Source organism: Enhydra lutris, unplaced genomic scaffold, assembly GCF_002288905.1.
Source record: "Enhydra lutris kenyoni isolate GAN:26980312 unplaced genomic scaffold, ASM228890v2 scaffoldscaffold20, whole genome shotgun sequence".
Lineage (NCBI taxonomy): Eukaryota > Metazoa > Chordata > Mammalia > Carnivora > Mustelidae > Enhydra > Enhydra lutris.
In genome coordinates, this window is record NW_019154104.1 from 2,328,111 (window position 1) to 2,354,966 (window position 26,856).

The 26,856-nt window shown below is 41.1% G+C and overlaps 2 protein-coding genes and 1 pseudogene across 4 annotated transcripts in view; 2 read left to right on the top strand and 1 right to left on the bottom strand.

Annotated features, from left to right (window-relative positions):
* Positions 1-7,665: 7,665 nt before the first annotated feature.
* On the bottom strand, positions 7,666-24,504 carry LOC111148686 (ERH, mRNA splicing and mitosis factor). The gene is made up of 4 exons (XM_022505465.1): positions 24,346-24,504; positions 19,766-19,853; positions 11,690-11,810; positions 7,666-8,184 (listed from the first exon to the last, which is right to left on the bottom strand). The coding sequence occupies exons 1-4, from the start codon at positions 24,502-24,504 to the stop codon at positions 8,082-8,084; spliced, it is 471 nt and encodes a 156-aa protein (XP_022361173.1). The 3' UTR covers positions 7,666-8,081.
* On the top strand, positions 13,612-14,176 carry LOC111148685 (annotated as a pseudogene).
* Positions 24,505-24,812: 308 nt separating the features above from the next.
* Positions 24,813-26,856, top strand: part of LOC111148648 (solute carrier family 39 member 9) — a 55,568-nt gene continuing 53,524 nt past the window's right edge. For 2 of the 3 annotated variants that reach the window (XM_022505402.1, XM_022505403.1), the window contains exon 1: positions 24,823-25,559. In XM_022505402.1, coding sequence (XP_022361110.1) covers positions 25,464-25,559 — 96 coding nt within the window. In that variant the 5' untranslated portion in view covers positions 24,823-25,463. Of the gene's footprint in view, positions 25,560-26,856 lie in introns of all 3 variants that reach the window. The other variant, XM_022505401.1, reaches the window with a different exon arrangement.

The window sequence follows — 26,856 nt, forward strand, 5'->3', positions numbered from 1 at the left end:
TCCCTCTTTGTCTTATTTTATTTTTTTAATAAAGAATTTAATTTTTTTAAAGTAATCTCTACACCCACTGTGGGGCTCGAACTCACAACCCTGAGGTCAAGAGTTGCATACTCCACTGACTGAGCCAGCCAGGTGCCCCGCAACTCCAGTAATTTTAAAACATTTCTTGAAAGAGTTTAATATAGAAGGTAAAAAAGACAGCGATCCTTGCATTTTTATCAGGCCTTCTGATGTTTCTCAGGGCTACAGACAGCCCATTAGACAGCCAACAAGTGTTGGAAGGTGAATGAGATTCTTTGACCCGCTGGTGCCTGGACTGCCAAAGTGTCCCGGGCTTCTGTGAAGGTACAGGGATGACTTCACGGTAACGTGAATTTTTCTCAACTTCTTTCTGGTAGTATTGTTTTAAATATTCTGAAGAATAAACTTAAAGTACAACATGTTATATACACACACATATATGTAAATATGCATAAAATTATCTTTTTATTTTTATTAACATATAATGTATTATTTGCCCCCGGAGTATAGGTCTGTGAATCGTCAGGCTTACACATTTCACAGCACTCACCATATCACATACCTCCCACCCCATGTCCATAACCCCACCACCCTCTCCTGACCTCCCTCCCCCCAGCAACCCTCAGTTTGTTTTGTGAGATTAAGAGTCTCTTACGGTTTGTCTCCCTCCCAATCCCATCTTGTTTCATTTTTTCATTCTCTATCCCCCAAACCCCCCACTCTGCCTCTTAAATTCCTCGTATCAGGGAGATCATATGATCATTGTCTTTCTCTGATTGACTTATTTTGCTCATTATAATACCTTCTAGTTCCATCCATGTCATTGCAAATGGCAAGATTTCATTTCTTTTGATGACTGCATAGTATTCCATTATGTATACATACCACATCTTCTTTATCCATTCATCTGTTGGTGGACATCTAGGTTCTTTTCCATAGTTTGGCTATTGTGGATATTGCTGCTATAAACATTTGGGTGCACGTGCCCCTTTGGATCTGTATCTTTAGGGTAAATATCCAGTAGTGTGATTGCTGGGTTGTAGCATAGCTCTATTTCAACCTTTTGAGGAAACTCCATGCTGTTTTCCAGAGTGGCTGCACCAGCCTGCATCCCCACCAACAGTGTAGGAGTGTTCCCCTTTCTCCACATCCTCGCCAACATCCGTCGTTTCCTGAGTTGTTAATTTAGCCATTCTGACTGGTGTGAGGTGGTATCTCACTGTGGTTTTGATTTGTATTTCCCTGATGCCAAGTGATGTGGAGAACTTTTTCATGTGTCTGTTGGCCATCTGGATGTCTTCTTTGCAGAAATGTCTGTTCATGTCCTCTGCCCAATTCTTGACTGGATTATTTGTTCTTTGGGTGTTGAGTTTGATAAATTCTTTATAGATTTTGGATACTAGCCCTTTTATCTGATATGTCATTTGTGAATGTCTTCTCCCATTCTGTCAGTTGTCTTTTAATTTTGTTGACTGTTTCCTTTGCTGAATATACCCAAAATTCTTAAGAGTTTGTTTTGAAATAGAGGCACCTGGGTGGCTCAGTGGGTTAAAGTCTTTGCCTTCAGCTTGGGTCATGATCCCAGGGTACTGGGATCGAGCCCCACATTGGGCTCTTTGCTCAGCAGGGAGCCTGCTTCCCTGCCTGCCTCTCTGTCTACTTGTGATCTCTGTCTAATAAATAAATAAAAATCTTAAAAACAAAACAAGTTTGTTTTGAAATAATAATAGTTGTAAAGCTTTACAATTGTCCTGAGGATTAAGATAAACACTGAAAATGAGATGTAAACAGCACAACCACTATTGGAGTAGCCAGTCATATAAATGTTTACCACGTGAAATCACCTTAATGGTGAGGAGGAGAGAGGCCCATGATGGAATGGCATGGAATGGGAAGTCAGAAGCTAAGTGGGAGGACATGCTTATGCAGAAGGTGGCCAGGTGGGGGGTGTCAGATCCTTCGCTATCCACAGACTCTCAGGACAACAGGCGTTATGTTGAGCTCCAATAGCAGCTCACTGCTGGGTGGTCCATTCAAAGGGTAATACACAATCCTTTATACCAGCTGCACAACCCCAGTATCTAGGTTGGTCAATTGCAGGGATTACTGGGCAATATTCCAGTGACTATTCACATATGGGCACACAGGCCTCAAATACTCTATTAAGTAGAGCTCATTAGCCTCTTACATGAAGGAAAGGTATAATTTTTCTTTCTTTTTTTTTTTTTTAAAGATTTTATTTATTTATTTGACAGAGAGAGATCACAAGTAGACGGAGAGGCAGGCAGAGAGAGAGAGGGGGGGAAGCAGGCACCCTGCTGAGCAGAGAGCCCGATGTGGGACTCGATCCCAGGACCCTGAGATCATGACCTGAGCCGAAGGCAGCGGCTTAATCCACTGAGCCACCCAGGTGCCCCAGGAAAGGTATAATTTTTCAATCCAACTACTTGAACAGATCCAGAGAGGACCTGGCTCAGAGATGCCACCAAATGCTGGAGATTCAAGACTTCCTACCTTGAGAAATCCCTAAGAGTTGCATCACGGCTTCATACTAATGAGCATTGGCCCTCAGTGGCCTTTCGGTACCTGTACCTTCAGATCCTTTCATTAACACTCCTCTGAAGGGAGTATGAGGCTAACTGCCCTCCCTCACAACTGCAGCCTCCTATGGGGACTTGCTTAAAAACTGGAAGGGCCTTATGGTAATCCTTCCTGGAATTGCATTACAGGTGGAAGCAAGTGGAGACCATGCTTCCAACAAGCATCTGGGCCCACTGTCAGTGTCAAGGACAAAGCAATCTCTGGAACGTCCACGGCCACTGGGGAGAAGTGGCCCAGTGTTAGATGCTCCTCAAATTGTTCACCCTACAGCAGGTACTAAGACTCAAACATACTCTTTTTTTCTCAAAGACTAGAGGGGCAATATAATTGGCCAAGCCTGGGGGGCCCTAAAACAGAGTAGGTAATCTACAACAAATGCCAGTAGGTAAGTAGAGTTAGCATCACCATGGCAACCCATCCAACCTCGGGCTTCCAAGGAAAAAACCATGATCTATTCCATTTCTCTTATAGTCCAAAGACCTTAAATTCAAACTTCTGTGGACAAAGACATAGGGCCTGTCTCAGTTAAGTGATATAATCAGTCCTCATTAGCCTTCTCCCCACTCTCTTGAAAAGCATAAAGAAAATTACCTTTGGCACAAAGAGGCTTTTAAGCCAAGTTCTTCACAGCATGCCTCAAATTGAATATCTAGTTAAAGCATGTAATTGTAAAAAAAAGAAAGAAGTGTGCTAGGTAAGTTGACACAGAATCTCTAAATGTAGCTGAAAGGACTACCACTGTCTTCAAAGGTAAGATATCTCTTCTAACTTAGATCAGGCTTCCAGGTAGAGAACTATGTAGTGTGGGAGACAGGAAAGTGAATCACTAAGAAATTATCTCCTCAGGTTTCTATCACTGAAATTCCCCTCAGACCACCATCTAGCCTCTCTTAACTTCTCTCCTGAATGTCTTTGTGATTTCGGTCTCTCAGCCCCTTCTTCTGTCTTAGCCCCTCACTCACCTGCCTCCGTGTGCCACCTGGAGCTTGGCAGGTTGTTTTTGAAGCATTAATGGCCATCCAATGTTACATTACTTTCCAAAGTTAGCCTTTCCACATCATGCTTGTACCTATGATTATGTACATTTTAAAATAAACTTTTAAAATCATAGATCCTTCCTCTACTCACATTACTTATATACATGGACAAATTGTTTTTACACATTTAAAAAAAAAAAATCTGTCCTTCCAACTCATCATTCCATAACACCACTTCCTTCTTTCAAGTTCTCAGTTAACTTTGCCTTCCCTGCCTGTTCCTATTTCCTGGGCTCTTCACGGCAAGTTGGTTTTTGTCCTCATGTTACACTCCTGAAAAAACTGCCTAAATTCCAAATCCAAATCCTTTACACAATTCCTCATCTTACCTGTCTCACTGAAAAATTCTCTTGACTTGGCTTCTGGGACATTAAGTTCTCCAGTTTTCTAATCTCGTCTACACAGAGCAGTGAATTTCATCCTCCTAATGCAGATTTGACAGGTTTGCTTTAAAAATCTTGAAAGATCATTCACAGCCTACAAAGTTAAACTCTGTGGCAGCGTGTTCCAGGCGTTCCCCTACCAGCTTTCCTGGCCTTTACACCACCGCTCACCTAAATATTCACTTTATTCCGGCCACGATGGCTTCCTTGCTCTTCCTCAAACATTACAGTGTTTACTGCCTCGTTATTTCTCCTGTCCTATTTTCCAAGTTTAGCCACTCTTCAAGGTCCAGCTCGAATGTTACCTCCTGCGTGAAACTAAGCTAGATGTGCCCTCTCACACTTCTCAAATACCTGTGGATGAAGGCTTACCAAAACTTCTGCCTTATGGCCAAGTTTGACCTTGGGCTAACTTTCTAGCTCTGTTCCTAAGAAAAAAATATGGTGGAATATATTACTAGACAAGATCACTGATGGTAAAATGACCTGTGATCATTTATGCTGAGAGTAGGTGAAAACTACAAATTCCTGATGGGAAGGTAGAACTTTGTGCTTCCCTGAATGCAATGACTTGTAACTGGGGCAGGTCTCTTGGTGACCTAGAAGCTAAGTCTATGGTGTTATGACAAGAGACAGTGGCTCCTGTTGTACACGAGGCTTCTAGGCCGGCATAGCTCTGGCACCTGAACTATCATTTGTGTGTGTGTGCGTTGAACACTTCTTGGATTACTGTGTGAACTGCCATGGGGACTGCGCCAATGGAAGAGAAACACTCCATAATGCTGGGCTGGCAAGCTGTTTTATGTCTTGTATGCTTTTGATTAAATGGGTGACAAATGAGATCTATTCAGGTCTTAGGAATCTAAAAAGCTTCCTTTGACAGGCAGGGATCCATTATTTAGTTCACAGCTATTTGTTTTGGGGGGCCCTACTCACCTCAAAATCTGAGGTTAAGACCATGTCTTTTTCAGCTAGTGAAATCTCTGTGGTTATGCTGTGTGATCTGGGTGAGGGACTTGAACAATCTGAACCTATTTTCTCACCATTAATAGAGGAACAATTATTTCCAACTTCAAAGGGCTGCTGTGTGGATTAAAGATGATGTATGTCAATGTTTCCTAAGTAGGAAATGCTATGTCTAAGGGGTAATGTTAGGAGCTTTACACCAACACACAAATTAATCATCTTTCTTCTAAATGTATCTGTACAAACGTAATGAAATTTAACAGTTCATTTATTTTTGCCGATTCTCATTCTGATTTTTGAAAAATTAGTAAAAACAAGTTTGATAAAGGAAGGGCCAAACTGTTATGAGGCTGATGTCATACTAAGAACCGCCCCACGCTCCTTCTAACCCTGTCTGGTCTGCTGCTGGAAGGAAAACAGGCCCCAGCACTCCCAATGCAAATGACAAGAGTAATATGCATAACTTGTCCAAGCAACGCCCAAGGCATTTAGTAAGGTGCTGCAAATATTTTAACCCAAGAACTGCCAGTGAAGTGAGAGAGTTAAAATCCCCCTTTTACACTCCTTTAACCTTTTAGATAAAATGCTGAGAGAAGGAACATTGTCAAGAAGTATCTTAGAAATGCTCAGATATATAAAATAAGATGGAGAAGAGAATCAAGGATTTTGTAATTTGTCTGTAGGTTTCACTTGTAGGTGGTAGTGTGAAATATTATTGTATGAACAGTAATCAGACCTGTATTCCTTGTGGTTAGGAAAAGGCCAATCAATATACCAACTCTTAACAAGAGGGGAATGGTGGCTATAGCTTGGCCAAACCACTGAAGGTTTTATCAGACTTCCCCTCCACGGTGAAAGTCTCCTTCTGTTCCTTTTCTGTGTGATTCTGGACGTAAATGTCTACTTCCACATTTACTCCAGTCCTATTCTTCCTTAAGCCTTATAAAATATGATCCGAAATACTGCTTCCCTCTCTTTTGTTCTCATCACCCAAAATCTAGGACTCAGATGTTTTCCACTTTCCTTAGAAAATAGTATTTTCCTCTGTAAGCTCAATAATAGAAACTGTATTGTATCTGAGTATCAAGGGGTCCCATTCCCTACAGATGTGCTCTAGAGTTTTTTTCAAAAACTGAAGCCAAGATCACATCTGTTACAGAAATAAAACTATATTGGCAGGACAGACCAAATGAAAAGCAAGACAATCTGACTTACTGTTGGATCTATTCCTTTTTCACTGAGAACATTTAAGCTTTAAAATTTGGCTGATTCACAGTGAAATATTAACCACAGCTATATGTAACTTAGTAAGTAATGCCCCTTAACTCAATTTTATTTTTTAGAAGACTTTATTTGAGAGAGAGAGCACAAGCAGGGAGGAGGAGCAGAGGGAGAGGGAGAAGCAGACTCCCTGCTGAACAGAGAGCCCGATGTGGGGCTTGATCCCCAGACTTCAGGGATCAGTGATGAGGCAAAGGCAGACACTTAACCGACTGAACCACCCAGGCATGCCAACCACCCTAATTTTTTAAAAAAGATTTTATTTATTTGACAGAGACCAGCAAGAGAGGGAGCACAGGCAGGCAAAGTGGGAGAGGGAGTAGCAGGGAGGCTCCTGCTCAGCAGGGACCCCGGGATCATGACCTGAGTTGGGGGCAGATGCCTAATGACTGAGCCACCCCACTGCCCCCCAAGCACCCTAATTTTAACGATCCTTTGGTACAGTGATGACATTTTTTTAAATAAGATTTTATTTATTTATTTGATAGCACAAGTAGGCAGAGCAGCAGGCAGAGGAAGAGGGAGAAGCAGACTCCCTGCCAAGCAGGAGCCCAACAGGAGGTTCGATCCCAGGACCCTGGGATCACGACCTGAGTCAAAGGCAGCCGCTTAACTTACTGAGCCGCCCAGGTGCCCCAGTGATGACATTTCTTAATAGAAAAACTAATCTACAGATAAAGTGAGCACACAAAACTACGAACTCAGAATTTCATTCTGCATAAAATAAGAAAAATAGTTAAGGCTCTAATATGGAAGTAGGGCTAGGGACATGGGGAAGGCCGATCACAAAGCCTCCAAAGAAAATGCCAATCTTAGGGAGTGTGTAAAGATACTGACTGTTGGTGAAGTGTGAGAACAGCAGAATTGGGGAATGTTTGCACATTTGGGATGACTGGTACAGTACAGTGTATGTTCGAGTCACAATGAGATCAACACTCTTTCCATTAAAAAAGCAAGATTATCTTGTCCTTTTCTTTGGTCTTTCCGTCACCCTCACACTTTCATACAGGAGTGGTAAATAGTGTTTAACTGCTGAAGACTATGAGAAGGGCACAAGAACCTCCCAGAAAGAGTACATTACCAAAACTAAGAACTAACCTGGCTGCTGCTGCAGACACGCTATGTCACCAGAAAAACCCTGCACAACATTTGCATCAATAGCAAGTACAAACCTTGGAGCTACAATCAAGACTCACTTATTAGCATGGAAAAAGGAGGGGAAAGCTTGTTAGCTTCACATAAACCACAGTGAAATGTACTCAACACATACAAATAAGGTTTCTCCAAATTCTTTGTGTGGCAGCCTAATGGTTTTGAAACTGATGCTTTCTAAGGAAATTCAATGTTCAGAGACCAAGAAAAAAAACACTCAAGGGGAAAATATAACTAAAGAACATTTATTCATTTTTTTCACTAAGACTTTATCTTGAGGACATAACTAAACTGTCACCACCCCCCCCCCACCCAAACCTGAAGAAGGGTTAGTACAGTGAATGTTATGAAGCAGATATGAACAGTTTGAAGGATTGGAACCAACATTGACTGACAAACAACCTCCATCTAAATTATCATAAAAATGTTTAAGTAAAAAAAAAAAAAAAAGGTGGGAGGGAAGGGGGCAAAGGGGGTTTCAGATTGAACAAGATTCTCACATTTCATCTAATACATTCAATCCTGGCTGGAGTATACCAAAATGGAAACAGGATTACTATAATACAAAACTTCCACTACAGCACGCTGTATACACCTGTGTTCCAAGCCCACCCCCATCCCCCTACTGCTTCCAACTCAACTATTTCCCGGCCTGTTGAGCCTGCCGACGAAGGAGCACATAGATCTTCTCTTTAATCCAGTCTTTGTTATAGGGCTGGTATGTCTGGGTATCAGCTCGGTAACTGAGAGACAGAAAGGTAGAAATAGTTATAATAGTCAATTACTGTTGTGTTGTGTTTTTATTTATTTTAAAAAGTTATTTATTTATTTATTTATTTGAGAGAGAGAGAGAGAGAGAGAGAGAACACAAGTAGGCAGAGCAGCAGGCAGAGAGAGGGGGGAAGCAGGCTCCCCGCTGAGCAGAGAGCCCGATGTGGGGCTCGATCCCAGGACCCTGAGATCATGACCTGAGCCAAAGGCAGAAGGCTTAACCCACTGAGCCATCCAAGCACCCTACTGTTGTGTTTTTAAAACCCTAAATTATAACTGCCCCATGATGGTACAGGTGGGCATGTTTATACATGAACTTAATGAAAACATAAAAAGAGCCGCTCACATCACTGTTGAATTTTAAGTGATGTGAACTTTAGACCACCAAATACAATTTTACAGCAGAAAAAGAAACCAAGGTCTAGAAACCTTAAGTTAAATGCTCAATGTGTTACACATCTACTTCTTGACATAGTATGACCAGAAACTGTGTGTTCTTTCTCCTATCTATGGTTTCCTTATTTTTATGGTTTCTTTATTATTAAAATACAAAAATCAAACACTGGTACAAACTTGAGATTTGCTGAATTTCTTTAGAATTAACTAAAACATCTTAAAAAAAACATGTTACTACTATGAAGACTTCTTCCCTATAAAGTGTTAAGGAAATCTTTTAACAGATATCTCAGGATTTCCCCTTTTTTAAAAAAAAGAGTTTATTTATTTATTTGAAAGAGAGTGCGCACACGAGTGCACAAGCAAGGGAAGGAGCAGAGAGGGAGAAGCAGACTCTCCACTGAGCAGGGAGCCCAACTCAGGCTCAATGCCAGGACGCCAGGATCATGACCTGAGCTGAACACAGAAGTGTACTGACAGCCACCCAGGTGCCTCAGGATTTGCTTTTTATTTATTTATTTATCTATTTTTAAAAGATTTTATTTATTTATTTGACAGAGAGAGAGAGATCACAAGTAGGCAGAGAGGCAGGCAGAGAGAAAGAGGAGGAAGCAGGTTCCCCAACAAGCAGAAAGCCCGATGCGGGGCTCGATCCCAAGACCCTGAGATCATGACCAGAGCCGAAGGCAGAGGCTTAACCCACTGAGCCACCCAGGCGCCCCCAGGATTTGCTTTTTAAAGTAAATCATACTACAGGCTTGTACAGAATTACTGGAAGACATAACAAGCTTCAAAATAGTTCTAATCAGAAGAGGAGGGTCAGGAGAGCCGGCACTGGCGGCATCAGCAATGAGACGCCAGCCGACTCCAGGCATCCTGAGGCCAATGTTATCAATGAATAGCCAACCACTCAGGGTATCTGTACAAGACTCAGTACAAACTTTCCAGGTGACCTACCACTGAAATCTGATTGGTTAAGCGTTAAAATCATTTTTGGGGTAAAAAACTAAGGCTAGAGTATAAAAAAGCAGACCATAAGTAACCAGAGATTGCACAAATACAAATCAGTTCAGTGTCTCAAAGGCATGTGCACCATGTGGTAGAAACACTACATGGCATCCAAGAGACAAAGATGCACTCTGCCTTAAAAAAAAATTAAAAATTAAAAAACCCACCAACCTTAGGGATACTTTGGAAAAACAAAATATCTAATTTATCAATTAGTACTTATCTGAATCAACTCACTTAATCCTTATTACAGCCCTATGAGTAGATACTATTTTTTAAAATTTATCTGAAAGCAGACTCCCTGCTGAGCTAGGAGCCTGATGCAGGGCTCGATCCCAAGACCTTGGGGTCATGTCTTGAGCCAAACCAGATGCTTAACCAACTGAGCCACCTAGGTGCCCTGCGAGTAGATACCATTACCTCCCCTTTCTTTTTACAAAGGAGGAAACCAAAGAACAAGCAACTTACTAGCTCAGTGATTTGGGCAGGCAGCGGAAGCTTAAAACACTCCTGGACCAGAGTCCTCACTCTTAACTACTGAGCTAGGAATCTATGCTCCAACTATTGGCATGAGAGACAAACTCAAAAGAAGGAACATTTTATACCATTATCATATTCTTCCCCTGAATAGTAAGGTCAGAATCTGGTTTATTAAAAATGCATAAATCTTCTACTTTTACAAAATGCTTAACAAAATAAAATAAAGGGCTTACTAATCTCCTTTTGTTATAATGAGAAATATTCAAAAAAGTTAAATAATTTTCTCTGAATATTCTTTTTTCGTGCTTCCTAATTAAATAAGGGTTTATCTAGTCTACTTCAGATATGGTACAATAGATTACAATATTTATATCAATACTGGAGAAGAACTAAAACAAGAACAGAATTTTTTCAGAACTGTATCAGGGCGGGACAGACTTAAGATTTAATTATTTGGGGTGGGGGAAGTGCACAGTGGGGCGGAGGAGCAGAGGGAGAGGGAGAAGCAGACACCACACTAAGCACGGAGCCCAATGCAGGGCTCAATCCTGAGGCCCTGAGACCAGGACCTGAGACAAAAATCAAGAGTCAGATGCTTAACTGACTAAGCCAACTAGGTGCCCCAATAAAGCTTTCACACTGGGGTGCCTGGGAGGTGGTTAAGCATTTGACTTCAGCTCAGGTCATGTTCTCAGGGTCCTGGGACTAAGTCCTGCGTAGGACTCTGTGTTCAGCGGGGCATCTGCTTGACCCTCTTCCTTTGCCCCTCGCCCTCAGTTGTGCTGTCACTCATGTTCTCTCTTAAATAAATAAAATCTTAAAAAACAAAAAACAATAAATAAAAACCCCTTTAATAATATATTTCATTAAAGACCAGACCTGAATCACTGGAATGTTCTGAGTTAGCTAAGTAAAACTCAAATATTCCAACAAAATACAAGTTTTCAACAGGAGTCACTGGTGAAACAGCAAGTCCTGGTCTGGCCCCAGCTATAATCCAGGAGTCACATGAAGTGCCTGTGAGTAAGACATATATATTTCAAAAACATATTTGCTCCTAGGAAGTATCTGGCATGTAATATTTAAGCACCTCATTATAAGGTATAAAGATCATCTCATTATAAGGTATTCTCATTTTTCCTTTGTCATGAAAACAGAGTCATCTTAGTTTTAACCCAAAGTCAACTGCTTTAGGACAAAGACTTTGAGGGAGAAAAAAAATAAAAAACAAAAAAACAAAAAAACTAAAACCAAACCAAACCCAAAACAAAACAAAAAAACCCAAAAACCCCACCCCAAAAAACAAATGACTTTGGTTTAAGAAACCAAGATCAGGACTTTGAACTTCTCAGCATTCTCTCTGTGTACCAATTGCCATCAATTAGCAAAATTCTCAAGCTTCTCCTGCGCCTGTAGGTTTATGTTGCCAAATTAACTTATCAGCCATATGTAGATGAAATATCACTACATAGTAGTCAAAATGCAAAGACCAGTGTCAGGCATAGAGTGACCACACAATACCACAGATCCCCTCAAACAGCTGGATGAACAACAGAAAAATCCACCTTAAGAGATATGGTGGCTAATACTTACACAAGGCAGCTGAGGTCTGCCAGATCGTCAATAAAATCAAACAACTGACTGATATCATATGTGATAGAGGGGCTGTTGGGATTCATTCTCTTCAGATGTTCTTCATACATTTTACAAACACCTATGAGAGGAGAAAAAACAAGATCTTACAACTGCATAAACTTTAGATATGAACAGCATATATATAACATATATATAGCAATGCCATAGTATTTTTTTAAGGATTTAACTTTCTAAAGTAATCTCTACACCCAATGTGGGGCTTGAGCCTACAACCCTGAGATCAAGAGTCACGTGCTCCATTGACTGAACCAGTCAGGGACCTCCACAATACTTTATTTTTATAAAGTTAGGCTGGGAGTGGGATGCCTGGGTGGCTCAGTTGGTTAAGCCACTGCCTTCGGCTCAGGTCATGATCCCAGGGTCCCAGGATCGAGCTTCACATCGGGCTCCTTGCTTACTGCTTCTCTCTCCGCCTCTGCCTGCCACTCTGCCTGCTTGTGCACACGCTTACTCTCTCTCTCTCTGACAAATAAGTAAGTAAATAAATAAATGAAATCTTAAAAAAAAAAAAAAAGTTAGGCTGGGAAAAGAACAGTAAGTTGGTCACTTTCGTTTTAGTTTGGCACTAGCAAATTTCTTTTAATTTTATCTATTTGCCAGAATGTTCAGTATTTTATGCCTTAATAATAAAATAAAATGATTACTTCAAGCCACTAGGTCTAAAAGAACTTTAAAGGCTTGTCATATGAGAGTTCAAACAAGTGATGACAGCATGGGTCTTACCAGGTTTTTCAATAAAAAAATATTCCTAAAGACTCAGAATAAATAAAGAAAAACAGCACATTTGGGAATGAAGGATGACAAACAGGCTTTTCTATCCTGCTTTCAAATTTTGATACAATGCAAAAACAAATGAACAAAAAACTGGCACCCAGGAAGAGATTATGTTAAGAGTACTTTACTTAAGAGACGGGACTCTGGATTCAAAGACTTGAATTCTAGCTCTGTCCTTTACTAACAACTCCGTCCCCAGAACCCTACTTGTCAAATGGTGAGGATAACAATATTCTTGATGGAGCTATGGTGAAGGTTTTGCAAAACGGTGCATATAAAAGCATTATTAGCACGTGTAAGTGCATGTAAGTACTCAAATATAAATCATAAAAAAACAATAAAATGAACGAAGTCACTGATAGCAAACACATTAATTATCTAAAGAGGACATTATTTAATTTTTATTCAGTGACATACTCTTGTTCCCACACAATGGAGAAATAACCTTTTCTGTCAATTCCCACTAACAAATGCTTTTAATACCACTATGATGAATGAACAAGTGAATAAATGTCATCTGGGAAAACATGTCTTATCTTTTACACTCAGGTCCTTCATGTACCTATAAACTGACTTAGTAAATTTCCCAACAGAAAGTAATATAAAAAAAAAAGTATGGGGTGCTTGGGTGGCTCAGTGGGTTGAGCCTCTGCCTACAGCTCGGGTCATGATCCCAGGGTCCTGGGATTGAGCCCCACATCGGGCTCTCTGCTCGGCAGGGAGCCTGCTTCTCCCTCCCCCTCTGCCTACTTCTCTGCCTTCTTGTGCTCTGTGTCAAATAAATAAATAAATAAAATCTAAAAAAAAAAAAAAAAAAAAAGAAGAAGTAATGTTCAACTAAAGATCTATGAAAAGCTCTCGAGTTAGGGTTTTTGACTGGTACTGGCACACCACACTGTGATCCGAGAGATCACTCATGAGTTACCGAACAGAAAGGTCGAAGTAGAAAGGAAATAAAAATCAGCAAAATGGGTGTCCACCAGTGGTGTGCCTCGGCCCTGAGGAGACGTTGAGGGGTCAGGGCTGAGGCCCGCTCATGTGGGAGCCGTTGCTGCTGCTGTCCTCCTGCCCTCCCAGCAGCCATCATGTTGGCGCTCAACTCCCGCCTGCTGGACTGGTTTCGCTCACTCTTCTGGAAAGAGGAGATGGAGCTGATGCTGGTGGGGCTGCAGTACTCGGGCAAAACCACCTTCGTCCGTCAATGTCATCGCGTCAGGTCAGTTCAGCGAAGATATGGTACCCAGAGCGGGCTTTAACATGAAGAAAGTAACTAAAAGTAACATCACAATAAAGATTTGGGACATAGGAGGACAATCCCGATTCCGGAGCATGTGGGAACGGTAATGCAGAGGAGTCAATGCCATTGTTTATATGACAGATGCTGCTGATCGTGAAAAGATAGAAGCCTCTCGAAATGAACTACATAATCTTCTAGATAAACCACAATTACAAGGAATTCCAGTGCTAGTACTTGGAAAACAAGAGAGATCTTCCTAATGCCTTGGATGAGAAACAGCTAACTGAAAAAATGAACCTGTCTGCTATTTAGGATAGAGAAATTTGCTGCTATTCAATTTCTTGCAAAGAAAAGGATAATACAGATTCACACTTCAGTGGCTTATTCAACACTCAAAATCTAGAAGAAGCTGAAGTATCTCCTGAATTCTTCCGGTCCTTCCTGGCTATAATCCTGGAATTACTGTCCATTCCTCTGAAGTACTTCCCAGAATACGGTCCTTCGAAACCCAAGAAATTGCCTTTTCCAGAGTTTATTTCTCTTGTGCACTGCTGAAGGTGTGTATCCCTAATCCCTTGTAAAGAATCAGGTAGAGTTGTCATGATAAAGTCAGCACACACAGAAAAGCTTCTTATACATACTTGTCTCAAACAGTGCATAGAGCCTTTTTAAAAACAAAACAAAACAAAAAACACACAAAAAAAAACACTTGACCATCTTAAATCAAGAAAATGGCACATTTCTGCTCTGGTCTTCCTGGGCCAGACTTTCATATTGGTTTTCAGTAAATGTCTATGGTATTTCATTGTAGAATCCATTCGCTTAATACTAATACTGACTTGATACAACATGAAGTTTCTATGCCACACAGTATTTAGGAAACCTTCAGCTTGACTCATGTGGGATATAAACATAATGTTTACATATCTCACAAACGCATGTGAAATGTAGAACTACACCTTAGGAATTTTAAAAAATGGTCAGCAAGGAGTGAGCTGAGGCACCAGATCAGTGTTGTTATGGTTTTTTACACTGGTGAGATTGTATATGAATTTTTAAAACATCTGCTTTCTGAGAATTCTTCATCACAGATAGCAGTTGGGGATATGAGAGGAACTAAGGCATGCTGTTGTGTATCTGTCCAGATCATTAATTCTCTATTTTTTCTTCTTTTTCTTTTTCTCTTTTTCGGGGTTGGGAGGGCACGGAGCTCAACACACTTTTTTAAAGGGTCGGGAATTGAAGATTTTCTCAAAGGCTTTCATGGATTTAGAGCATTCCAACCAATGTAATAAAATGTGTTAAGAATGTCAGACTTTGTTCAAACACCTGTTTGTTCCTTTTACCCCTAGTCATTAAATCAGTGCTGCTTCATGACACTCTAACTCTCGACTTTTTATATCCAGCCTGCTTCCCTTTCTCTCTTTGCCTGCTTGTGATCTCTGTCAAATAAATAAATAAAATCTTAAAAAAAAAAAAAAAAAAAGAAAAGAAAAAAGAAAACAGCTCCATGTACAACAGCATCAAAAAATAAAATTCTTTGGGGCGGGGGGGCACCTGGGTGGCTCAGTGGGTTAAGCCTCTGCCTTCGGCCTAGGTCATAATCTCAGGGTCCTGGGATCGATCCCCGCATCTCTCTCTGCCTGCTGTTCTGCCTACTTGTAATCTGTCTCTCTGTGTCAAATAAATAAATAAAATCTTGAAATAAAATAAAATTCTTTGGAATAAATTTAATGAAAAAAGCATAGAACATACACTGAAAACTACAAAATGTCACTGAAAGTAAAGATTTCAAGTATTTGAAGATCTAGTATTCATGGATCATGAGACTTAATATTAAGATGGTAATGCTCCACAGGGACACCTGGGTGGGTCAGTTAAGCATCCAACTCTTGATTTCGGCTCAGGACACGATCTCAGGGTTCTGAGATCTGAGCCCCTCATCAGTCTCCTGGTTCAGCAAGGAATCTGCTCCCCACCCCCACTCATGCTCTCTAATAAATAAATAAATCTTAAAAAAAAAAAAAAAGATGGTAATGACCTCCAAAATGATCTATAAATTCAATGTAATCTCTATCAAAATCCAACCCAGTTTTGCGGAAATTGACAAGCTGATCTTAAATTTGATATGAAAATACAAGAAGCCCAGGATAACCCAAAGGATCTTGAAAAAGAACAAAGATGGAAGACTCACAATTACCAATTCCAAAACTTACTATGAAACTACAGTAACAAAGAGTGTAGTACTGCTTCTACATTAAGTATGGGTATATAGATCAATGGAAAAGAAAAAAGGGTCAGCAAATAAACCCTCACATTTATAGTCAATTTCTTTTTTCTTTTTTTTTTTTAAGATTTTATTTATTTATTTGACAGATAGAGATCACAAGTAGGCAGAGAGGCAGGCAGAGAGACAGGGGGAAGCAGGCTCCCTGCTGAGCAGAGAGCCCGACGTGGGGCTAGAACCCAGGACTCTGGGATCATGACCTGAGCAGAAGGCAGAGGCTTTATTTAACCCACTGAGCCACCCAGGTGCCCCAGTCAATTGCTTTTTGACCAGGATACAAAGACAAAAATTGAAAAGAAAGAACAGTCTTTTCAACAAATGGTGCTATGACAGCTGGAGAGTCACATGCAAAAGAATAAAGTTGGGCCCACACTTCACATCATAAATGGCCCAGAGACTTAACTGTAAGAGCCCAAACTATAACAATCCTGAAAGAAAATACAGGCACAGATTTTCATGACTTTGAACAAGGCAATGGATTCTCATATATGACACCAAAATCATTAGAAGAAAAAAAATAAATTGGAGTTCATCAAAATTTAAACCTTTTGTGCTTCAAAGGGCACTATTAAGAAAGTGAAAAGACAAGCCACAGACTGAGAGAAAATCTCTGCAAAACATACATGTGATATAGGACTAGCATCCAAAATATACAAAGAACTCCTAAAACTCATCAATCCAAAAAAACCAAACACCTCAATTAAAAAGTGGGCAAGGGATCTGAACAGATAGCTCACCAAGGAAGATAAACAGATGGCAAATAAGCATGATGAAAAGATACTCAACATCATGTCGTTAGAAAACTACAAATTAAAACGAGGTATCACTATCTACCTATTAGAATGACAGATATCCGAAACAATGACAGCACCAAATGCTGCGAAGGATGTGGAGCAATAGGGATTCTCATTCCCATTGGTGAGGGTGAGGATGCTGGTGAGGATGCAGCATGGTACAGCCACATCTGAAGACAGTTTGTCAGCTTTTTACAAAGTTAAACACAATCTTACCATATGATGCAACAATCACATTCCTCAGTATTTACCCAAAGGGGCTGTAAATAGGTCCACACAGAAACCTGCACTCAAATGTTTGTAGCAGCTTTATCGTAACTGCCAATACCAAAAGCAATCACTATGTCCTTCAGTAGGTAAATGGATAACCAAACTGTGGTATTTCCAAATGATGGATCACTCAGCAATAAAAAGAAAAGAGCTTTCAGGCCATCAAAAGATACTGAAGATTCTTAAAAGTACACTCTCTTGGGGGCACCTGGGTGGCTCCACTGGTTAAATGTCTGACTTCGGCTCAGATCATGGTCTCAGGGCCCTGAGAATCCCTGCTCAGCGGGGAGTCTGCTTGTCTCTCTCCCTCTGCCCCTCCCCTGGCTTGTGCTCTAATTAATTAATTAATTAATTAATTCTTTAAAAACAAACAAAAAACCACTATTTTGTGAAAAAGCCAACTTGAAAAAGCTGTACACTGTAGAACTTCAACTACACGACATTCTGGACAGGTGGTGATGCTACGGAGACATTAAACAGATCAGTGGCTGCCAGAAGTTTAGGGGAAGGAACAGGTGAAGCACTACAGATTTTTAGGTCAGTAAATGATAGATACCTGTGATTATATAAGCCAAAACCCATAAAATGTCTGAAGCAAAGGCTGGATACTAATGTAAACTAAGGCCTTTTAGTCAATAATAACGTATCAGTACTGGTTCTACAATTGTAACTAATGTACCACAGTGAAACAGGAGGTAAGTGGTCGGGGAAACTGGAAGGACAAGGTAGAGAAGAAAGGGTGTGATGGAATTCTTTGTACTTTTCAATTTTCCTATAAACTTACAACTACTGGAAAGAAACTAAATCTATTAATTTAAAAAGACATGGAAGAACCTCAAATGCACACTGCTGAGTGAAATAAGCCAGTGTGAAAGGGCTACATATGGTAATGATTCCAATTCTATGACATTCTGGAAAAGGCAAAACTAAGGAGGTGATAGTAAGACCAACAGTTGTCGGAGGCAAAGGGTGAACTGGGGAGGAGGGATGAACAGATTGAGCACAGGGATTTTTAGGGTAACTGAAAATTGTTCTGTATGATACTGTACCAATAGGTATATGTTATGCATTTGGTCAAACCCAAAGAACTGTACAACATTAAGAATGAGCTTTAGTTAATAATAACAGACTTTAGTTAATAGTAGACTTTAGTTAGTAATACTAATAGACTTTAGTCACTGTATCCATACTGGGTTCATGGGGCACCTGGGTGACTCAGTTGGTTAAGCATCTGCCTTTGGCTCAGGTCATGATCTCAGGGTCCTGGAATCAAGCCCCATGTCCGGCTCCCTGCTCAGCAGGTAGTCCACTTCTCCCTCTGCCCCACCCCCTGCTTGTGCTTGCATGCTCTCTCTCAAATAAATAATCCTTTAAAAAAATATTGGGTTTATCAACTGTAACAAACATACCACACCAAGGTCTTATTAATGGGGGAAACTGTGGAGGTGGGGAAAGGAAGTACATGGGAACTTTGTATTTTCTGTTTTCTTCTGTAAATCTTAAACTGCTCTAGAAATAAAGTACATTAATTAAAAAGAAAAAAATAGGCTTCACTAAAATCAGCATAGGTTGGCAGGTACTGCAGAAGCGAAGACATGGTAATACAGTTAAGGCCCTAATGTGCCAAGGCAGCACGTGCACAAAGTCCACCATAATGGTCAGCAGAGAAAGGGTCCTGAAATGGAAGGAAGAGTAAGAGCTGCTCTTCTTTTAAAATTAAGAGAATCTGCAATCAGGAAGGCATGGTGCCAACTACCTAGAAGATGTCTCTAATTATTACTAGTTTTTTTTCCCCACGGATCTACCCATTGTTGGCTTTATAAGGACAGATTTTAAGGCTAACCCAGTTAGTTTTGGATAATCAACAAATTCAGAGACATGCCCAGCAGCAAAAACAGAGAATATAAAAGCTTTGTAAGAAGAAATAAATAATGGACACCTTGCTAAAAAAGGGTGCAGAATGTGCACAACTGGTTTACTTGATATGATGATTAAATGTAAGGATGAATCCAATTTGTGATGATCCAATCTATACCCTCTCATCTAATAGTTTACTGAGTAAAGAAACGTTAAGGGCTAATAGTTCCCTTCAGGGTGGTGTCAGCTTATCAAATGCACAATAAATTATACTTACTTGGTTCCATTTGCTTTTATTCTCTGAGCTAATTTTTAGTTTCTAACACTCTGATGGAGTATAACCAAACCTCAACAGCTTTTAATGTTTATTTGTTCAATGACCAGACTAATAGGTTCTGAAGATATCCCTAGAGCCTGTCTTAACAACTCTCTAGTGCTTGAGTTTAACCACAATACATAAGGAGTAACTGATAAGATATTTACATATCACAATAAACAATGGGATATTAACATAAAGGGAGGCTTCAGAAAGTCATTCATTGTTTAAAAAAAATAAAGAAAGTCATTCATTGTAATCATGAGCTGGATAAAAAAATATTTGCAGCAGAAAGATAATATATATAATCAATGCTTGAACATTCAACAAATAAGGTCCTTAATATCTTCCTTCCCTGTTCAAATTAATAATTCAAGAAGTCTGGAGAAAAAACAAGCCCAGTTCCTAAATGAGACGTGTTCTAATGTGAATGTCAGGAAAACAAAAATAAAAACTCCTGATTAGTGTTTAAACTCACCCTCCATGCATTCATTCACAGATTCATAGTCAGCGTAAGTTCTGCCTTCTGGCCTCTTGGTAGGCTGTACCAGCAAAATGGTGTGAGACTGCAGGGGGAAAAGTGATTTCAACATAAATTTCCAACTCATATTTGAGAAATTCATAGTATGATGTAAAATCCTCAGCCATGACACAATGACCACTGGTTATTAAAACATTATTAATTAGGGTGCTCGTCCTACATTTATGCCTTTGTGCAAGCGTGGTGTCAGAAGGTGGACTGCCAGCTTCTCCCTAAGGTCTCTTCTCTGTAAGGTCTCCAAGTCCTTAAAGGCTGCTTTCTCCAACTGCTGGACCTACTGCATGTAAGCATTCAGCATAAACTACGTTGTACTGTTTTTTTCTTTCCTATCATTCTCCCCAACCAGATCATAAACACACTTAGTTTTCTATCTCTACTGGTCACTTTCTATCTCTAGCCTTATTAAGTCTCTTAATAAAAACTCAGATGGGAGTGCCTGGGTGGCTCAGTGGGTTAAAGCCTCTGCTTTCGGCTCAGGTCATGATCCCAGGGTCCTGGGATCAAGCCCCGCATTGGGCTCTCTGCTTGGCGGGGAGCCTGCTTCCTCCCCTCTCTCTCTGCCTGCCTCTCTGCCTACTTATGATCTCTCTCTGTCAAATAAATTAATAAAATCTTTAAAAAAAAATAAAAATAAAAAATAAAAACTCAGATGGAGGCTGATAAAAGTAGAAAAGGAGAAACACTATTATGACTGTAAGCACTGGATCTGATTTATGTTTTTTCCAACCTTGGCACAACAGTGGAGTTGTGGAGCCCTCTTAGCCAGGGCTTAGACTCCAGCGTGAAGGCAGAAGATAAATGGGCAGTATAAAATTAACAGAGTTAACATTACCCTAGAAAAACCATTAAACTATTCACCTAGTAGATGACTCACCTTAAGAGTCTCAAAACCACATTAAAAAAAAAAAAAAAAAAAAAAAGATTTTATTCCTTTATTTGACAGAGAACACAGCAGTGGTGAGCAGCAGGCAGAGGGAGAGGAAGAAGCAGGCCCACCGAGCAGGGAGCCCAACATGGGGCTCAATCCCAGGACCCTGGGATCATGACCTGAGCCAAAGACAGAGGCTTTAACCCACTGAGCCACCCAGGCGCCCCAAATCACATATTTTTAAACACTAGAATCATACGAAATAGATGACCACACTGTGATGACTGTGAATATGCCTCCAACAGCAGACAGACTTAACATCTTCCACCTCATCATGCTCAGTGGGGGGCACATTTTTGTCAGTGGGTCTATTTCACAGTTTCTCAATCTCTGCACTTTTACAATCTGGGCTTGAAGGGCTCCCCTTACAGAAGCAGAGTCCGGTGCATTGCAGGATGTTTAGAAGCATCCCTGGCTCATTCCCACTAAATACCGTAGCACTTGAACCCCCTGCTCCTTCCTGCACAAGACTGTGACAACCAAAAATGTCTCCAACTACTGGTCTATTGAAATTATGTCCCCTTCCAATCTTTTGCCAAGTGTGTAAGGTCAATTAATTAAATGCAAGTATGATGCAACCTCACTGTAAACACAATCCTCCAACTATTCATATTTTTCTCTTTTACTTTTTGGGGGTCCCAAAAATCCTTTATGGCAGGTCCCCCTAACTGTTCTGAAGTGATAAGAATTTTTAAGCATCAAGATACTGGAACTGAATAGTTGAGGCCCAGAGTTTCTGAATAAGCATCAAAAAAACCCAGTACTCTAAACACTATATAAAAAGCAAAGAAATTGTTCGTATTCCTCCCACCCCATCAAGAACCAACTCACTCTGATGAAAACTTTTTCCCCCCAAAGATTTTATTTATTTATTTGACAGAGAGAAAGTGACAGCGAGAGGGAATATAAGCAGAGGGAGAGGGAGAAGCAGGCTTCCCGAGGATCAGGGAACCCAATGTGGGGCTCAGTCCCAGGACACTGGAATCATGACCTGAGCTGAAGGCAGATGCTTAACGACTGAGCCACCAGGCGCCCCTGATGAAAAGTTTGAGAGGATGTGAGATAAAAATAGATGTTGGTGACAAGAGATGAAGGGTAATTTTCACCTATAATGACCTGAGCAGTCAAGGCCTTTGTTAAACAGGCATTATAAACCAGAGAAAGCATTTTATTGGATTGCTACACAGCATTTTTTCTAAGTCACCTACTCAAAAAACAGTAGTTATGATGGGGTCACATGTTGAGAAGAAAAAAATTTTTTTTTTAAAAGAATTTTTATTTATTTATTTAGTTGACAGAGAGATCACAAGTAGTCAGAGAGGCAGGCAGAGAGAGAGAGGAGGAAGCAGGCTCTCCGCAGAGCAGAGCCCGATGCGGGACTCAATCCCAGGACTCTGAGATCATGACCTGAGTCAAAGGCAGAGGCCTAACCCACTGAGCCACCCAGGCGCCCCGAGAAGAAAATAATTTTATAGAAACCACACTAGCATTCCGGCAGTATGGCTCTCGTTCTGTACATTAGCCACACCAGTTGCTACTATATTAACTTTGTTCTCATTCTAATGCAAATTGAGGGACTAATTTACTTAAAAGAGTAAAGATATGGAAATGGCTATTCACTACGCTAATTTTTACATCAAGTCTTAAAATGAACCTCCGACAAAGCTCAGTATTATCAATACTTACTACACAAAAATGAGGATTAAAAACTACTAAGAACAAAAAAAATGACTAAATTTACAAATCTGTAACCAAAACGAGTATTATTTTTAAGTGGCAGTGCTTTCTTATTAACATTTTAAGATCATAAAACTTCCCAAATCAGTTTTGATCACTTTCTTCTTTCTGGAGCTATTTTCGAAGCCATTTGGTTTTATTAAAAAACAAATACATATGCACAATATAAGTACATACAAGCATATACATATGTATTTAAATTTCTCACAATAGAAAAATAAAATTGCAAAACCTAAATCAGGAAGAGGTATACAGAATTACCTTAGCAAAATAAAGTGAATTACTTTAACGAATAATTTTGCGTTACTAACTTTTTAAAAAGTCTCACACACATGAACTCTAAGAATCATTCTACTGCTACAAAACAATACATACGATTTGCCCATAGCTTCAAATGCTTCTCCCAAACTACCAAAACAAAACAAAACAATAAAAACCAAAAAAACCCCTGCACCTAAAGTTTTTATTTTTAATAAAGCCAAAGGTATTTAAGACCATTGAGCCAGGGGTGCCTGGGTGACTCAGTGAGTTAAATCCTCTGCCTTCGGCTTGGGTCATGGTCTCAGGGTCCTGGGATCGAGCCCCACAAGGAGCCCCACACCGGGCTCTCTGCTCAACAGGAAGCCTGCTTCCCCCCTCTCTCTGCCTGTCTCTCTGCCTACTTGTGATCTCTCTGTCAAATAAATAAATAAATAAAATCTTAAAAAAAAAAAAGACCATTGAACCAATAATTATTTGTTTTATACACAAATCCTAATTTTTAATGCTACTTGGATTGAGAAGGAATTATCACTGATATTTGCCCAATAAGAATGGGTTATTAATTGCAGTCACTTCCTGAGATTTTAAGCATTATAACACAATACCAAATAGTGACATAAAAGGCAGGGAAAGAAGGAAACTCAGAGATGAAAACACATGTCCAAGGTCACATTGTTAGTTACGACAAAGAAGAACTGGAAACCCAGTCTCTTAATTCCTGGTGGTTCTCTGGGAAACCATGCTTGATCAAACACTGAAACGTCTCAATTCAGAAAAGTACAACCTCAAAAAGTTCCGTGCTAACAAAAGCTGTGTAACTTGTTAACAGTAACTGCAGCAATCAGAAAACGAAAGCTGAAGTGTGGAAGTAGCCATGATTCCTCATGATCCCTGTGGACCATCTCCTTTTTGGTGGAATATAATAAAAAATGCAAACAAAATACCCACTCGCTCCACTACCACCCCGATCAGATCTGAAGGAACCTGGAACCCTCAGCTAAGCCTATCTTTTCCGATCTCAGTCCCAAGAGAATGAGTACGAACAAGACTGAGGGCTGGGAGAAAGGCCAGATCAGGCATCTGGGGTCTTGGAAAAGAGAAAAATGCGTTACTTGTGTATTTAAAGGCAGAGCACAGAAAAGCAAAAGAGAGGAGTTGAGAAAGCACACACAAAGCAAAGACGATCCCTCCCGGCCCACACGCTGGGTGTAGTACACTCAATCTGTCAGCTCTGGGGACAGGTTTGTCAGATATCCCTCGGCCATTGTTCCCACACTGGGCCAGGGAGTATGGAGAGAAAGAGCAGCATCCCCACGCCTGCCTCTACCAAGGAGCAACTGGGACAAAGCGCATCCTCCACACCGCACCGCTCGCCGGAGCCCGCAGGCGGGCGCGCAAACGCAGGGCGGACCCGGGCTCCGGGGCCTAGTGCCAGGCCAAGCGTGTCCGCGGCGGGAAGGGGAAGGGTCCAGTCACAAACTGATGGGCCAGGGAGCTGCACGCTCGACCTGGATGGAGTGGGGAAAAGAAGTATAGGGTTGGGATCTCCCCAAAGGCCGGGGAATCGGGGAGCCGCTGAGGCCTTTCTCACCATCGCGCCAAACTCTCTCGCTGCAGCCGCTGCCGACACCGCCGCCGCACACGAGCTTAGCCGCAACGCCGCCAACAGCCAATCCCCGCGAGAGGAGCCGCCGGAAGTCGTCAGAAACGCACCGCGAAAGAGCCTTTTGGACCATAGAGGCGCATACATTTCCGGCAGCTAGAGCGGATACTGACTCTGTCTCAGCCATCTTGGATAAGGGCGATGAGCTACACAGGGAATTACTGCGCAACTTGAAAAAATATCTTTTCTTGTGAAGACACAGTCTATCATACTCTCGTTATCAGAAATACGGCTAAACAGAGCTATGGACTCTGACACCAAACATCTTGCATTAGCCCTACTCAAAAATGGCGGTAGCATAAGAATCCTGGGCCATAGGTCGGTTGTAACCCGGAAGTACTCTTCTAAAGGAGGGGGGCGGGGAAGCAATCCGGAAGTCGATGTAATGAAGAGGTGCCACTTGGCGGCCATGGCCGCTGTAGTATCCGTGGCTTTGGGTCAAGGCCCAGCGGAATGGAGTAATATGGGCAGCATCGGATATAGGGCAGAGACAGCTTTGTATCAGCTTCGCTGCTGAACCCCTGAGCCCATCGTTAGAGAGCTGCAGGACTCTTTCCTATTTTAGACTCGGAGGAGAGTTTCCCGGGACTGGTGGGCTGGTCCCAGCTTATGGGGGACTGCCCCAGGGACGTAGGGGCACAGGGAGAAAGAACAAGTTTGCTTGGATTTTCCTCCTTTTCCACCTGGGACGTTGTCTGTGGAGGGAGTGGACTGATTTTTCCACGATCCCGCGACTGAAGAAATCTCCCGCATACCTTTAACTGCTAACCGTAGGGAATCCAATGACTGGCCTTTGAAAACGCAGGGGCTGGGACCTGAGATTGCTGAAAGTTCTCTCTGGTGCTAAGATCAGCAAAAGGGGGCTATTTCCAGGTGCGTTCCAGAGAAAGGGGTTTCGTGAACACATCTGCTGGTGGGGAGGACGAAAGAACTGGCAAGTCCACTTGTTCTCTTGGAATCACCACACGCGTTTAAGGACCTCCGGACCCTTTGAAGCCACTGAAAATTTGTAGTCTGGTGGCTGTGGGTAAATAAAGGAGGACAGAATGGATGATTTCATCTCCATTAGTCTGCTGTCTCTGGCTATGTTGGTGGGATGTTACGTGGCTGGAATCGTTCCCTTGGCTGTTAATTTCTCTGAGGTAAGAAATTCTCAAATTTCTTTTTTTTTTTTTTAAGATTTTATTTATTTATTTGACAGAGATCACAAGTAGGCAGAGGGGCAGGCAGAGAGAGGAGGAAGCAGGCTCCCCGAGGAGCAGAGAGCCTGATGTGGGGCTCTATCCCAGGACTCCAGGATCATGAACTGAGCCGAAGGCAGAGGCTTCAACCCGCTGAGCAACCCAGGCGCCCCAAAATTCTCATTTCTGTCAGCTGTTAGGATGGCTGTTGGGAAGTAGTGACAGTTGTAAAGGGAAAATGCTTTCTCAATATCAGAGCTAAAAGTCTTGCTAAGGAAGGCTATCTTTAAAAGATGCATAGCTTTTCATAATAGAAACTAATCTCATTTTAAGCTCTAGAGTCCTTAACGTGGAGTGGGTGGATCCACTGACGATCCTGTGGTACTATGAACCTTGTGAAATTGCATACAAAAATTTAGGGCTCTGTGCGTTTTCCTGGAAAGAGGTACCATAACATTCTTTTGATTCCCAGAGGTTCCAAGGAATCGAGGTTCTGGATTGCTATCAAGAAACATAAATGGAGAATATTATTTGTCCATATGCGTAGAAATGAGTATAGCTCCTCTTTTTGAGAAAATGAAGCATAGTTTTTTGGGGGAAAGGTAGTTTTTTGGATTAGAATCCAAAAAAGCTTTCTGGGGATTTGAATTTTTTTTTTTTTTTTAAGATTTTATTTATTTGACAGATCACAAGTAGGCAGAGAGTCAGGCAGAGAGAGAGAGAGGAGGAAGCAGGCTCCCCACTTAGCAGAGAGCCCGATGTGGGGCTTGATCCCAGGACCCTGAGATCATGACCTGAGCTGAAGGCAGAGGCTTTAACCCACTGAGCCACCCAGGTGCCCTTGGTGATTTGAATTTTTTGTATTAGAATAAAGATAAGAAAAAAGCTAAATTAGATTGCTCCTAACTCACATTTCCTTTTAAGGAAGCATTGGAATGCATATTTGAAGTTGTTTCAAATCTTTGCTTAGAAATGAATTTTGTGTGAACGTGATTTGACATTTGTTCATTTTGTCATTTTGTTCATTTGTCATTACTTGAACAAACAATGAACAGACATTAACTAGTGGGGAGAAAAGATGAAAGCAGTGAAAATGCAGATAAGTTCTTCATAAAGACTTCATAGCATGCACAGTGCTCAAAAGATTTAGGGAGAAAAACTACAACATTTGGAGGGAACAGGATTTCATGAGTATCTTAGGGTTCTGCAGAAAAATAGGCCCAGTTTCACCACCATGAAAGAGCTTCATGAAAGAGCA